The sequence below is a fragment of the Anguilla anguilla genome, chromosome 16 (genome assembly GCF_013347855.1).
Source record: "Anguilla anguilla isolate fAngAng1 chromosome 16, fAngAng1.pri, whole genome shotgun sequence".
Taxonomy (NCBI): Eukaryota; Metazoa; Chordata; class Actinopteri; order Anguilliformes; family Anguillidae; genus Anguilla; species Anguilla anguilla.
The window spans coordinates 17,935,079-17,949,441 of NC_049216.1; the positions used below are offsets into that span (position 1 = coordinate 17,935,079).

General features: G+C 39.3%; 1 protein-coding gene and 1 long non-coding RNA gene across 2 annotated transcripts; one reads left to right on the forward strand and one right to left on the reverse strand.

Moving 5' to 3' along the window:
* Positions 1-177: 177 nt before the first annotated feature.
* On the forward strand, positions 178-4,517 carry ciao2a (cytosolic iron-sulfur assembly component 2A). The gene is made up of 5 exons (XM_035394997.1): positions 178-394; positions 734-898; positions 2,647-2,696; positions 3,107-3,152; positions 3,420-4,517. The coding sequence occupies exons 1-5, from the start codon at positions 271-273 to the stop codon at positions 3,518-3,520; spliced, it is 486 nt and encodes a 161-aa protein (XP_035250888.1). The 5' UTR covers positions 178-270; the 3' UTR covers positions 3,521-4,517.
* LOC118214779 lies at positions 1,163-14,052 on the reverse strand. The gene is made up of 4 exons (XR_004762680.1): positions 13,892-14,052; positions 13,152-13,240; positions 5,827-6,058; positions 1,163-1,381 (listed from the first exon to the last, which is right to left on the reverse strand). It is a non-coding gene; the product is annotated as an uncharacterized LOC118214779 (long non-coding RNA).
* Positions 14,053-14,363: the final 311 nt, after the last annotated feature.

The window sequence follows — 14,363 nt, forward strand, 5'->3', positions numbered from 1 at the left end:
ATGCAAGTTAACCTTTAGGGCAAAACAATAACTTTGATATGTATGTCAAATGTAAAAAATGAAGAATACATTGTATAATGAATAGTTATTATTTATGCTATTTTTTGTTTTAAAATACAATTTTGTTTTGCTTTCGGACTGTTTTCTGTTTAATGCATTCTGCATTTGATTTTCTTTGTCTGAACCAAACAAGGAACCGAAACCTGGACTGTCAAAGTCAGAGGCTAATACTATCTTCATAAGCATCATGACTATGGCGCGATTTGAAAAATGGAAATAGTGTCTGGTTTTGTATCTTTCACTGTATCCAAGGTTTTGCAGCTCTCCAGAATTTCTCAACACAAGAATGCACAAGCCACCAAAAAGATGGAAGAGAAAGCACTAGAAGTTTATGGTAAATTAACGTGATTGTTGTGGTCATTCCTAAGGGCAGTCTTCGTGTTTCAGAGCTCACATTCTTAGCTTTCTAGTAAAACTTGTTATACTGTAGTTTGATACGATCTCTAGCTGCCTAGCTAACTGCTATAGAACTATAGTTCTAGGCATAAACACTAAAATACCCACCGTAGACCATGAAGCGTGCTAGATTTGAGAAACTTATTACATAGCTAGCGAGCTAGCATTAATCGCTTTTTGCTTAACATTTAGAAAATAAAGACATTTTTCTGGATACGTTGGATTTCAAAGAATGTCCCGTTGTCTGATCAAAAACGCCAACATTTTGTTTTTCCAGACGTGATTCGTACTATTCGGGACCCAGAGAAACCAAACACACTGGAAGAGCTGGATGTGGTGTCTGAGAAATGCGTTGAGGTCGAAGATCTAGGCGACGAGGAATATCTTATCATTATCAGATTCACCCCGACAGTACCCCACTGCTCATTAGCAACGTTGATTGGTAGGTTTCATTTGACAAGGAAGTGCACAGCTACATTACCTAACGGCGGAGAACAAACGTGTGGGCTACAAAGCATTTGCACCATGTGCAGCAACCATACGTTAAATCATACGTACAGTGCATATAATTTGTTGATAGATTTGATTGATTGGTAGGCAATGGTGGATGGAGTAGGCAAGAGATCTGACAAGAAAAATGTTAAAATAGGATGTGCATGATTGGAGTTAAAATTTAATAGGCAGTCACTGATCAAATTTAGCGTATTTCTTTCACTTCCAAGTAATACATAATTAATGCATCTTTTCCCTGTAAACAACAGGTGTCCACATAGTCTCCATGCAACTGATTGTTCATTCTTGTGCTCTGTGGATGAAGTCTGTCCTGTTGCCACTAACATTTCCTGTGGCAGTTGAGCAAATGATGTGGTCACCTTAGAGTCCTCTACATTATGGCACCATAGATCTGGATGTCTGTCATGAGCCCCTGTAGTAAACACAGTTTGAAATAAATGATTCAATAATGACGATTCTGTATAACCATAACAAACACTTACTGTATGTACTCAAATTTAATATACTCGTTTCAGTAAAGAAGTAAAGTATAAATATTTTTAATATAGTAGTTTCCTTTCCACAAACACTTTAAACAGTGAATTCTTATGCGCTTATTTAATGCTAAATATGTTTCACTCTGTGCCTTGTTTAGTCATGAAACTCATCAGCTTTGATCCTAAAATACCGGCTGTAATCACAGTACAGTCACATGCATGACTGATGATTGTTAAAATAAAACAAAGTTAAGGCCTGAATTGTTAACATTGATATTTAAGTGATTTACAAAGAAAATAACTTTCCAAACTGCAAAAAAACATGTTTGCATTTTAAATTACAAATTTACCGACATGCTGATTGTCTAGGCCTAGGTGTTTCATAAGTGATCATTGAAGAAATACTTATCTTATATTAAAATGTAAAATAATAACAAACTAATAATAATGTGTGGTGTAAGTAATTCCATAATATAAGGCGGAGCCAGAGCATACAGTGCGATACAAATAATGAGAATTTTTAAATCTATTCTAAATGTAACAGGCAGCCACTGCAAGGAAGCAACCAACTGGAGCCTTGATATGACAGAGACACTAACGCAGGAAAATAATGAATTACAATATTTACATGAATAATATGCTTGGTATCTTTATATATATATATAGATATATGTATCTTTTTTCTTTTTCAAAACGCATTCTTACATATTAAACTGTTAGGTTCATTTTTTACTACTTGTTATGGTGACCTACCATGCAGAAGACTAAGAATGGCTGACCCTTATGTCCAGATCCAGTGTTCTAACCACAGCAGTACATTTTGCCCTAGCACTGTACAGCAAGGACATATTTCCATGTTACAGTAATTTGTGACTATCTATGTTTTATGTTTGGGAAATGGCATTTGATTCTGCACACATGTAGGTTACAGCACCATTGTCAGCAGGCTGTCAAAACTGAGAATATCATCCATTTGTTAACCGGTTTCTTCTATGATTTGGTTGTGAAAATTTATGATAAAGGATTATGGAGGCAGTTCAGTTAAAAGTATCTTCTGAATACAAACATTATTATCTCTTAAGTTTTAAAGTAGACATTTCCTCCTTGACATATAAATCTTACACTTTCAGCAGTGTTGATATTATGTTTTGTGTGCAATGGGATGGCATTGTTGTTCAATTGCCCTTTTGTATTCTAACAGGTCTTTGTTTACGAGTCAAACTCCAGAGATGTTTGCCCTTTAAACACAAGGTAACCATCTGTCAGACAACACATTTTCCTCACAATAAAGGATATTTTAAAGCAGATTTTGTTTTTGCAGATTGTCTAAAAATAACATAAATGTCATGTCATCACGTCCCGTTTCCTGTTTTGCAAACCTGTGAGATCAGTTGTCTTGCATCTTATTTCTGGAAACTTCTTCCTGATCTCTGTAGTATAAATGGAACACAATGGAGCCTCTTGTTCTGCATGGTGCACCCTTCTAGCAGCACGTGTGCACTGCGGCACAAAGCTACAGTGCCCTAATCTGTAGCATTCTCACGGCTGTCTCAGTGTTTATTCCATTGCTCGATGTCCTTTGTGCGGTTTAGCTCATTGCTTTTTACATTTTAAAGCTCCACGCAAATTAATTGCCTTTTTGTTATTTATCTCCCTTCCAGTTGGAAATTTACATTTCTGAAGGAGCGCACTCTACAGAGGAAGATAGTAAGTATATCCGCACAATTCACTTTCAGTAAAATTAATTTCTGGGGGGAGAAATGTTGGTGTGTCATGGTTTTGCTGGTGGGGATGAAGGAATCTCTACTTAGGACTGGTTTTACATCTATGTCCTCACATCAGAGGCTTAAATAAGCAATTCTCTTTGATTAGGTCCCCTAGCATTATCCTGTGTAATCAGATTCTTGGTGACACATGTAAGGGAAAAATGAGATTGAATGTCAATGAAATTTGACTCAATCCTTCCCTCTTCAGTTAATAAACAGATCAATGACAAGGAGAGGGTGGCAGCGGCCATGGAGAACCCAAACCTGCGGGAGATTGTGGAACAGTGTGTCACTGAGCCCGATGACTGAGGGGGACCACACCACGGCTGACTTGGACCAGAACCGCTGTGTTTGAGGGGCCCTGCGGAGAGCTCTCTTTCAGTTAGCAATGGGAGAGTGAGGCTTCATGAACCTCGAGATATGTTACCCCGGAGCTGCTGATTTGAACCAATCATAGTGGTTTAGCCTCACATTCTCATCTCTGCTTTCAGTAGTTGACCATTCTGTTTTACACACATATGTGCGTCTTTATGCAGAAACCTTGAAATGACTGAAATTTGAACAAAAAATGTAATTCCTCAATCTTCAGTTTTCTTGCTGGAAAATAAACCCTGGTTTGTATATTGTCATAAAATCACCCCAGATGCCTTATAAATCCTTGTACAGTAGTGGATTGATATGATTTTGTATAGGCATGCCTGTAACTAAAGGTCAGAGTCAGTCATTCAGGGGCTTGTCAGTAGACATGGAAATTTCTTACATCACAGACATATCATATCTAATATTTGGAGGAACTGCTCCGTGTTCATTTTGCCATGAAAGCAGTCCCTGAAATCCTTAACTACAGAACTGAATGAAACCTAGGTGGTAAAGTGGAGGTGACAACCTGTGCTCAGCCTGGAAGTTTGGTAGTCATTGGGGTCTAGGTGAATATAGTCAACATTGAAGATGGTTTATTTTAAGAACATGATGCAGCTGTGTTGGGAGACTATTCACAAAGAACAGACCCTGACCAAGGGAAATGGCAGCTTCCTGACACAGCTCTGTCAATTAGCGGAAATTCATGTTTTGACCGGAAAAATTGTGGTTTTTGTTTTGGCTTTCATAACTTTTATGACTCGGACAGTAGTAGTTTGCTTTGTTGTTTGTATTGGAGTGCAAATGTACTGCATTGCTGTCAAATCATTTTCTGTCAAATTTGTTATATCAACTTCAGTAATATTGATATACAACTCTTATTTTGAATGAACTGAAGCCTTTTTTGTTTTTGTTTTTTTGGCAATATAAATAATTTGCATAAATCTAATTATGCAATCTCTTTGGTTACCCTTTTTTGTCTCAACTTTGCTGGAAGGCTTATTATATTACAAGCCTATTACTTATACTTTATTAACATCCTTTAGTAATTTCTTTGCTCCATTATGTACCGCACTCTGGCATTTGTAAGCAAATGCCCAAGGAAGGGTGTCATTTTTTATGCAGCGCCCTTTCACATTACAGTATGACCGCATATGTTATTCAAATCAATTTACTGACTGTCTGTTTACCTTCATCCTTAAAAGCAACACATCTACATCATTCCAATTTGAGCACAGTGCCAAACAGTAACCCTTAAAGGCAATATTATCTTGCACCATAGTGATGCACTCATACGACCTGTAAGTGGAGAATCTCAGTATTTGGAACTAGTCTTCACTCTGAGGGATCAGATAGTGTTTGCTTGTCAGAAGTTCTGCAGTACAGGTTGAAAGTTGCTCGATTGTGTCACTGACAGATGTCATGCAAGATGTCAGGATGTGAGAGTGGAGAAAGTTGCCAAATGGCCAAAAGTTCCCTAGCAGAGGGGCTGAAAACCACAGGGGTGCAACGTGACTTAACAGAAAGGAAATATGTTCAGTGCTGTGAAAAAAGTACTTCCTGATTTCCTATATGTACTGTATTTCCTATGAAGTAACTGCTCCCTTAAACATAACTGGTTGCACCACATTTAGCAGCAATAACTGCAGCCAAATGCTTCCTGAAATTTTATATCAGTCTGTCACATCGCTGTGGAGGAATTTTAGCTTACCTTTGGAGAACTGCTTAAGTTAGACAAATTGGTACAGTAGGTTTTCGAGTATGAACTGTTAATTTCAGGTCCTGCCACAGCATCTCGATTGGGTTCAAGTCAGGACTTTGACTTGGCCAATTTTTCAGCCTCAGCTCATGGACAGATGACCAGATATTCTCCTTAAGCATTTTTTTGTATAGAGTAGAATTTATTGTTCCTTCAATAATGGCAAGTCTTCCAGGTTCCAAGGCATTAAAGCACCCCCCACTCCAGCACACTAAAACCACCATGTTTGACTGAAGGTATGATGTTCTTACTGTGAAATTTTGTATTTGCTTTACGCTTGACATAATGGGACCCAAGTCATCCAAAAATCAACACTTCTGACTCATCTGTAGAGCATTATAACATTATCCCAAAAGGCTTGGGGTTCGTTCAGGCACTTTTTTGCAAATGTGAGATGAACATAGATGTTTTTTTTGGTTAGTAGTGTTTTCTGCCTTGCTTCTCCCATGAATCCCGTTTTGCCCAGTCTTTTTCTTATTGTGGAGTCATTAACACTGACCTTATCTGAGGCTAGAGAGGCCTGCAGTTCTTTGGATGTTGTTCAGTGGGATCTTTTGTGACTTCCTGGATGAGTTGTCGCTGCACCCTTGGAGAAATTCTGGCAGGCACTGGCACTTTATGGCACTTTTGGGAAGATTCCCCACTGTTTCAAGTGTTGTCCGTTTCAAGATAATGGCTCTCACTGTAGTTTGGTGGAGTCCTGGAGCCTGGCTTTGCAACCTGTTTCCAGCCTGAAATATTTCAACAATTGGGTACATTTATTTAATTGTAATTTTATTAATTTTATTTTTTGCTTTTATGTGCACTCTTGTAATAAGCTTACGGTACACCCTATTAACCCCCCCCCATAAATATTAGCACCTTGCAACGACTATCTAAAAGCAGACATTTTGATGTACTTCACAGTATTGCATCTTGTGTATGAGGAAAAAACAAGTTACGTAATCTGAGACAAAATAGTATCAATGGTAGACATCCACTCACAGCAACACGTCTACCAATACTTAAGAAAGAACATTATACAGTACTTTCTGTGATGTCCCCCATGTTAGTACTACACAAACACTGCTTTCGCCATTTGAAAACACACTAAAATTTAACTCTTGTCAAAAAAACTTGAGAAAGTGAACTATCCTTTTAAAAAGCATACGACTATATATTTCATTGTTCCTGACAAATCATGACCTCTGTAATACATATAATGTGCCATCTGGGGGCACTGTTTACCTTTTGAGGGGGACTGGGATGCTGTTGCAGTAAAGTACAACCAGATCTGTAAGTGTGTAATACATTTTGTTGTTTCAAACATAAAAAAGAGAATTCAAGCAAGGATTTCTATTTCAGAATTGGGATGCATTATATGGGCTCAAGTAGAGGCAGAACACTGACCACCTCTGGTCTTCACAGCACTGAAGAATGCGCTGGAGACGGTCATTGCTGTTACAGAAGACTCATTACTACTTCTATTGTCATCTATTTGTTAGAAAACAAAATGCGTCAAACTGGTCTCTGCCTCATACAGTAAATACAATGTATTGTTGCCAAGGCAGCAAGACTGAGCTAAAAGGGTGAATGGCAGATTAGTCCTATTGTCCTTATAGGCAATTGTCTTTGAGTGTTTTACAAAACAAGCTACACTTGAGCAGTAATTCAGTTTCAAGGGTAGAGGAAGCTGGTTTTAGTCACAAACAAGGACAACTGTGCAAAATAGATACACAACATTTCCAAAAGTATGTGGACACCTGAACATGATGCCCATATGTACTTATTGATCATCTCTTTCCAAAACCATGTTCATTAATATGGAGTAGAACCCCCCTTTGCTGCTGAAACAGCCTCCATTCTTCTGGGAAGGTTTCCAGTAAATTTTGGAACATGGCTGCGGGGATTCGTTTCCATTCAGCTACACAAGCATTAGTGAGGTTGGGCGTAAAGCATGGCTCTTCCCCACGAAACTCAGCAGATCATTTCTTTATGGACCTTGCTATGTGCACGGGGGCATTGTCATGTTGAAACAGGAAAGGGCCTTCCTCAAACTGTTGCCACAAAGTTGGAAGCGCACCATTCTCTAGAATGTCATTGTACACAGTCGCATTAAGTTTTCCCTTCACTGGAACTAAGGGGCCTAGGCTCAAGCCATGAAAAACAGCCCCCGACCATTATTTCACCTCCACAAAACTTTAAAGTTGGCACAATTCAGGCCAGTACAGTTGGCACTATTCATTCCGCCCAACCCAGATTTGTCTGTCAGACTGCCAGATAGTGAAGTCTGATTCATCACTCCAGAGAACACATTTCCACTGCTCCAGAGTCCAATGGCAGTGTGCTTTACACCACTCCAGCCGATGCTTGGCATTGCGCATGGTAATCTTAGACTTGTGTACGGCTGCTCGGCCATGGAAACTCATTTCATGAAGCTCTTGATGAACAGTTCTGGTGCTGATATTGTTTTCAGAGATAGTTTGGAGCCGGTGCTGTTCTGCAAGCTTGTGGGGCCTACTGCTTTGCGGCTGAGCTGTGGTTGCTCCTAGACATTTCCACTTCACAATAACAGCACTTACAGCTGACTGGGGCAGCTCTAGCTGGGCAGAAATCTGATGAACTGAGTCGTTGGAAAGGTGGCATCCTATGATAGTGCCACGTTGAAAGTCACTGAGCTCTTCAGTACAATGTACCTGTTAGCAATGGGTATGGCTGAAATAGACGAAACCACTAATCAGAAGTGGCCTCCACATCCTTTTAGAAATGTAGTGTACATTTAAAGAACAACCATTATTGCAGATGACGATGGCTAAAATGGCATAACTAAGGTATCCCTTAGTAAAGACGTAAGGGATACCTGTTCAGCATGCATCATCCTTTTAAATGACACGATCAAAGTATGCAACCATCTACCCTCCCTCAATTTGCTTTCTTTTTGTTCTTTCTAGCATAATATTGTCAAAATAATATGTTCTAACAGCCAAGTATCAGACAGCAGGGCAGACTTTTGATACTGTGTGAGTTTTATTTTAATGATACCATTTCTTTTTCCTTTTAAATTAAGCAAACCTAGGCCTGCAAGAAAAGCTGAAGCTACCAAAGCAATGCTCACATTGTTACTTACTAGCCCTGGACAGAATGGGCCAACAAACCGACAAGTGTCCATTTCAGTCGCTGGACATCAGTTGCCTTGGCATTGCTTTCATTGTCAAAGTGATCTGGGTTGCACCAACATGAGCAGATCAGACAGTATGAGTGAGGATTAACAAAGGGGTGCTTAATAAAAAGTGTACTGAGGACTCTTGAGGCATAGCAGTAGCATTGGAATACCAATGCATCTAATTTGTTATTCATGCCAGCAGGTCATACCATTTGGCACCCTACTCAGTCCTGTGAAGGCATGTGCTTGACAAAACAAGGCGTACCAAAAGAATACTAAGTAGAAATTAAACTTTTAATATATCCCATAGTAATGCAGTAAACTATATCTAATGTTCCACATGTATTGGCACAATGTTCCAAACATAAAATGCAGTCCAGCTGCATTTTAGTGAATTAGAACTGGATGGCAAGTTTCGCTGTGATTTGTACACAACAGCATAGATGTCTTTTGAATTTACAATGGCACGTGGGCGGTCACTGAACACAATAGACTAGAACACTGCCCGTCTTTTCCTGAGGAAGGCGACTGTCTTCCACTGTAGTCATTGACTGTTATTCCTCCTGAAACAATAAAAGGGATAGACACATTTTCCGTTTGTATTGTATTTTAGATGAGGCTTACAGGATACCCTCTATCAGTGCACTGCTGTTAGCTGGTTCTAAGCTATTTGTTTGCTGTTCAGGTGTATTTGCACAATTACAAAATATTACAAGATCTCTCTGGAGAGTAAACCTGATCATTTATGCTACGGCAAACCATTTTATCACAAAAAATCCTTTGTTTGATTTTAAATTAATGTTTTTATTTAGAATTTTCCCTGCTAATTATTTTCAGATTAGCCCGTTGAAAAAAAGAGGGGCAGATTTGGCTGCCTGTCAAGCTGGTTCTGGCACACATCTCATAATTAAAACAAAGGGTTCAACCTCAGTTTCGGATCTAGTTGTTTCATTGCAAGATGTGAATCCCAAACCAATGGCTGAACTTCTGGGTGCATTCAATACTGATATTCTCTGCTTTTTAATCAGGGGGTGAGGTCAGGGCGGCGTATGGGGGATGCAGTCCTAGAGGAAGGATCAATATCAGTTATATATTTATGCCTGAGCAGAAAAAGGAGCTGTAAGGCCTGTTCTGTTCCATCTCAGTTTAAAGGTACCACAATGTTATTTTCCTTTATCCCACTGGCCAAAATCTGCCACCACAAGGAGTCCAAATCTTTTACACAATGGATGTTGGGCACTTAAGTGTTAACAGACTTAAGACAAAGATTAAAGCCTACATCGCCTCCACTGGGGAGCTGAAGTAGGCTGATGACAATGCCATCATTGCTCAATCTGACCCATAGCCCATCCTGGATCCCATTGCAAAACAAGATTGGTTTGGCATAAAAAAGACAGACATTTTACACCAACCACTGCAATACAAGTTGACAATCACATCCTTGAAAATTTGGACTACTTTCCTTACCTTGGCGGCCTTCTCCATAGCTGACAGGGACTCAGAAATACACCATCGCTGAAGCTGTCAGTGCAGCCTTTGACTCAGAAAAGGAGTTCTTCAGCATTGTGAAATCCAGACCAAAACTAAAATTCCTGTCTACAAGATCATATTCCTTTTGACCTTGCTGATAGGGGTTAAACCTCGAACCACCTACAGCAGGCATTTGACAGTCGTAGAGCTGCACCACTAAAAATGCCTCCTGAAAATCTTGATGGTTAGCCGGGAACACAAGCGCACAAACACCAGTACCCTGGAGGAGGCCAACATAAACAGCAGCAATGAAAGGACAGACAGAACATCAAGATAGCCCAACCATTTACCACATCTATCATAGGCACTGCAGTCTACACTACCGCAGGATCTGAGGCATAAGGAGTGCCTCTTAAGGCTTTGGAAGAACCACATTTAGGACCCACTTTTACCAAGGGGACATTCATATTCCACCCTGAGCGCTCACTGATGATCAAGACAATTCTCCAAAATCAGACCTGAAACCAATATTCACATGAATAAGGCATAAGAATGGACCAATGTTAAGGCAATGCAAAATCTTATCTTCAAATTATTTCCCTTAAGTCAAGTCTGTCACCCACTGTGATGACGTGCAACTTGTGATGCTTGTCAGGGGAATTTCTGATTGACCTCTAAGGTCTTTCATTGTGGGAAACGTGTTAGGGGGGGAGTCATCTAGCAAAGCACCAAACCCTTCACCCTTCACCCTTCACCTTGGAATCTCCCACAATTATTTCTAAAAGTAAGTTCCTATTTGACCAGAAAAACCGATCATTTGCTCTCTGTTGGCAACCAAAAATAATAAATTGTAGTTTATTCTTAAACTAACTTGATGAAAATATGATGATATCCTTTTATACTGTATACATACATAGCATACATGTAAAGACCTTTTATCAGAGAATGACAACGATTAATTTATTATTCAGATTAAAAGGATCATGACGTTGGCATTTTTAGTTCTTGAATATGAACTTGCACAGTAACAACAACATGTAAACAATAACTACAGTGTAAATCACATTACAAATGTTTACCTGGTAAAAATCGTGGTCGAGCAGCACAGCCATTACAATACAGTGACAAAATCCCTTTCTGTTTTATTAAATAGAAATTAAACAAGAATAATCTGGAGCTAGCATGTCCTTGACTATTGATCGTGCACTTCACACACAACAAAAGTATGTTATGCATTATCATTTCACCTTTTCTTGTATTTTGTTTTCTGTATACTTCCTCATATAACATTTACACCAATTAACTTGCATGAGTGGAATATTTTCAGTAAATAAATACATTGATAGCATATTCCACAAGCTCTATATTTAGCATTTAAGAACACACAACAAATCAGAACAAGAGTACACTAAAACCATGAGCTCAGGCAGGTTGGGGCGTACATAATTAATGATATTCTGTGCACACAGGCTGCAAGCCAATCATAGTAATGCTTGTGATTAGCTGTGGCAGAGCATTAGTAAAAAAAAAGAAACTAGATAAGGTTTGCTGGGCTGGAAACAAACCAGGATATTAATAATCCTGGGACACAAATGAAGTGGTTTATGAAACAATGAAAAACATGTATTTCCTGCAAATACCAAGAACCACTGTTAACGTAAAGGAGTCGTGCCTCCCAGCCACTGTTGGTAGACTGCCAATGAAGCTCCTTAACGATCTTTATCAGTAATAAATGCTTTCCCACATGCCCTGCCAACCCATTTTGCAGAATTATTTTGAAAATGCAACATGAATTGCTTCTGCGTGCAAAGGTTCTTCTGTCCTAATCAGACCATGTTTTGTCATCCATTTCGTTTTATAGGTCAGACAAATGAAAAGAGTAGGGAAAGGGTACAATTCCTTGAGGAAAATATTGCATGCTTCTTGCTAGTGAATGCAGACGATTCCGTGCACCAGCACATCGGCATTCCAAAGCCATATAAAACAGGTACCCACCGCAGCAGCGCCACAGGAATGGATTAACCAGGGCATTTCATAATGCTCTAACCTCCAACTGCATGTTCGTGTCACATTACATTTCTGAATTGGAACAGTCTTTGAAAGGTCACACATCAAAGGACCACAGCAGAAACTGAAAGTGAATGCATTCCTTAGCGTGACTAACACTTGTGTGACAGGAACACGCACTTGCTCACCTTTAAGAGACTGAAACTGAGTACTCTGAGGCTAAAATTCCTTGAGCTGAGAGAACGACAACAATGTGTGCAGCTAACATAAACTCTTGACAGGAGGCTTGGAGGCAAGCAAATGCCAACAAGATGTCATATATAGTTATAAATGTTAATTTCCATATAGTATACTTAACAAGGCCTTCAACTCACATAAAACTATGCAGTTTTGCAACGGATTCATAATTTAAGGAGATTTCACTTATTTTCAGGACAGTGGCACATTATTCCATCTTAAATTTAAAGATGCTGGAACTGTATGAAGTGTTAACCAAACTACAAAAAAGCTGTTTGAAAAGTTGGGAGCAAACATAAAAAGCTGAATGACACATTGAGAGATCATCTGTCTAACATGAAATGCAGTTGCTTCTCCGGCCAACAAATGCCCTGACAACTACAACACATTGCATCCATGTCTTCTTCTGTGGCTGGGTTTAATGTGACAGAATGGGGTGGCACAAATAGTTGGAGAAAATGTGACACTTGAGTGCGTGCAGAAATAGGATGGGTTCATGAGTGTGCGTGTTTGTGCATGTTTTTTTTTTTGGGGGGGGGGGGGGGGGGGGCGAGGGAGGGAGGGCTGTTCACAAAGTCAGCTCCCACACAATAATTTTGCATTTTGAGATATGCCCAGCTGAGCACTGACATAGCCAGTTTCAGTTTAAAGCCTGGTCAGGCTAAAATGAAATAAATGCAAAGAAAACAAGTTATATTCTCATACTAGCAAAAAAAAAAAAAAAAAAAAAAAAAAAAAAAAGACAAACAGGAAACAATACAGTATAGTTTTGTCAGCGATCAGATGTATTTGGGCCAATAGATTGTGTAATGTTTTTTATATAGATGGAAAAGAGTGTTGGTCCTAAAGTTGAGCCCTGGGGCACACCTATAATAATAGAGAAAGGTTGGAAAAAGATCATTTTGGCACTGTGCGTGGGAACAAAAATAGCTGGAGTACCATACCAGTATTTGTTGGGACATACCCACTTCAAATAGCTTCTGCAGGAAAATGAGGTGATCCATCTCTAGGGGGTGGCTCAAGTGAGAATGACCGTGTTCTTGAAGATAAGTCTCTACTGGAATCACAAACACAGTGGGTTAGGTGGATGAGTGCAATGAAGTGCTAGAAGTCAGTAACTTGAAAAATAAATGGAGAGAACCATGGACAACTGTAAATGTATAAAGGCCAAAAAATCAGCAGGTATACAAGAACTTGTGTCGCAAGGTAAACTGCAGAGTGGATACAGACATTTCGTTAACACTATCCACAAATTTCAGAAACTGATGTGTAATGTTCTAAACTTATGTTCAAACTTATGCAGTCATGTTCTTTCACACTGTAAATCACTCTGGATGAATAGGACTACTAATTGAATGTAACATTAAAATAAGTACCCAAATTATTACATCTAAGATCTGTTTTTAGTATTAAATAAAAACATGTATTTTACTTATTTTATATAAAACACGTAAAATTACTGAATATAAGTAAATACATGTTTTACACTATAAAACACCACACAAGAGAGCTTGTAACCCTAGACACATCTAAACAACAAAGCCAAGCAAACATTGGCATGGTATTCAATAACAATTCACATAAACATAAAGTGACAGAAATGAGAACCAAAGAGACGAGGGAAAAAAGCCAAGGAAGAAAAAGCAAGGTCATCAGAGATTTACAGACAAGCCCCCCACCACCACCCTCCCCAAAAGATGTTACCTACAGTTCTTTTCTCTGCTCACAGTACTGCAAACCTCTTCATCCCAATCTCCCCTCCACAGGACCATTCAGTCCTCGCTCACGAGTCAGACAGCATGAGGAAAAAAATAAACCCATGTGACTGTCAGTGGAAACTTATGAACCAAGGCGAGGTTTTGACACGTGGCACACATGTGCTACAGAGGGAACTGGGAGAAAGGAAGGCATTAGAATGCATGTTTACACGAGTACGCCATAGCGAGCACAGCTGGCTTCATGCATGGTACACATGAAAATGTATGTTCTGCAGCTCAACTGAATAAAAACTAAGCTGGAACGGTACCCAAAGTACACAGCGCAGAAATGCTGCTCTGCTCCACTAAGAAGGGTGTGCGCCTTCAGTTCCACTGGACTAGCGATTACACTCCCTGCCATGGAATTCTGCAGAATGCGGGAGTACCATTTAGCACATGTGAAAACGCATGAAACAAATCCAA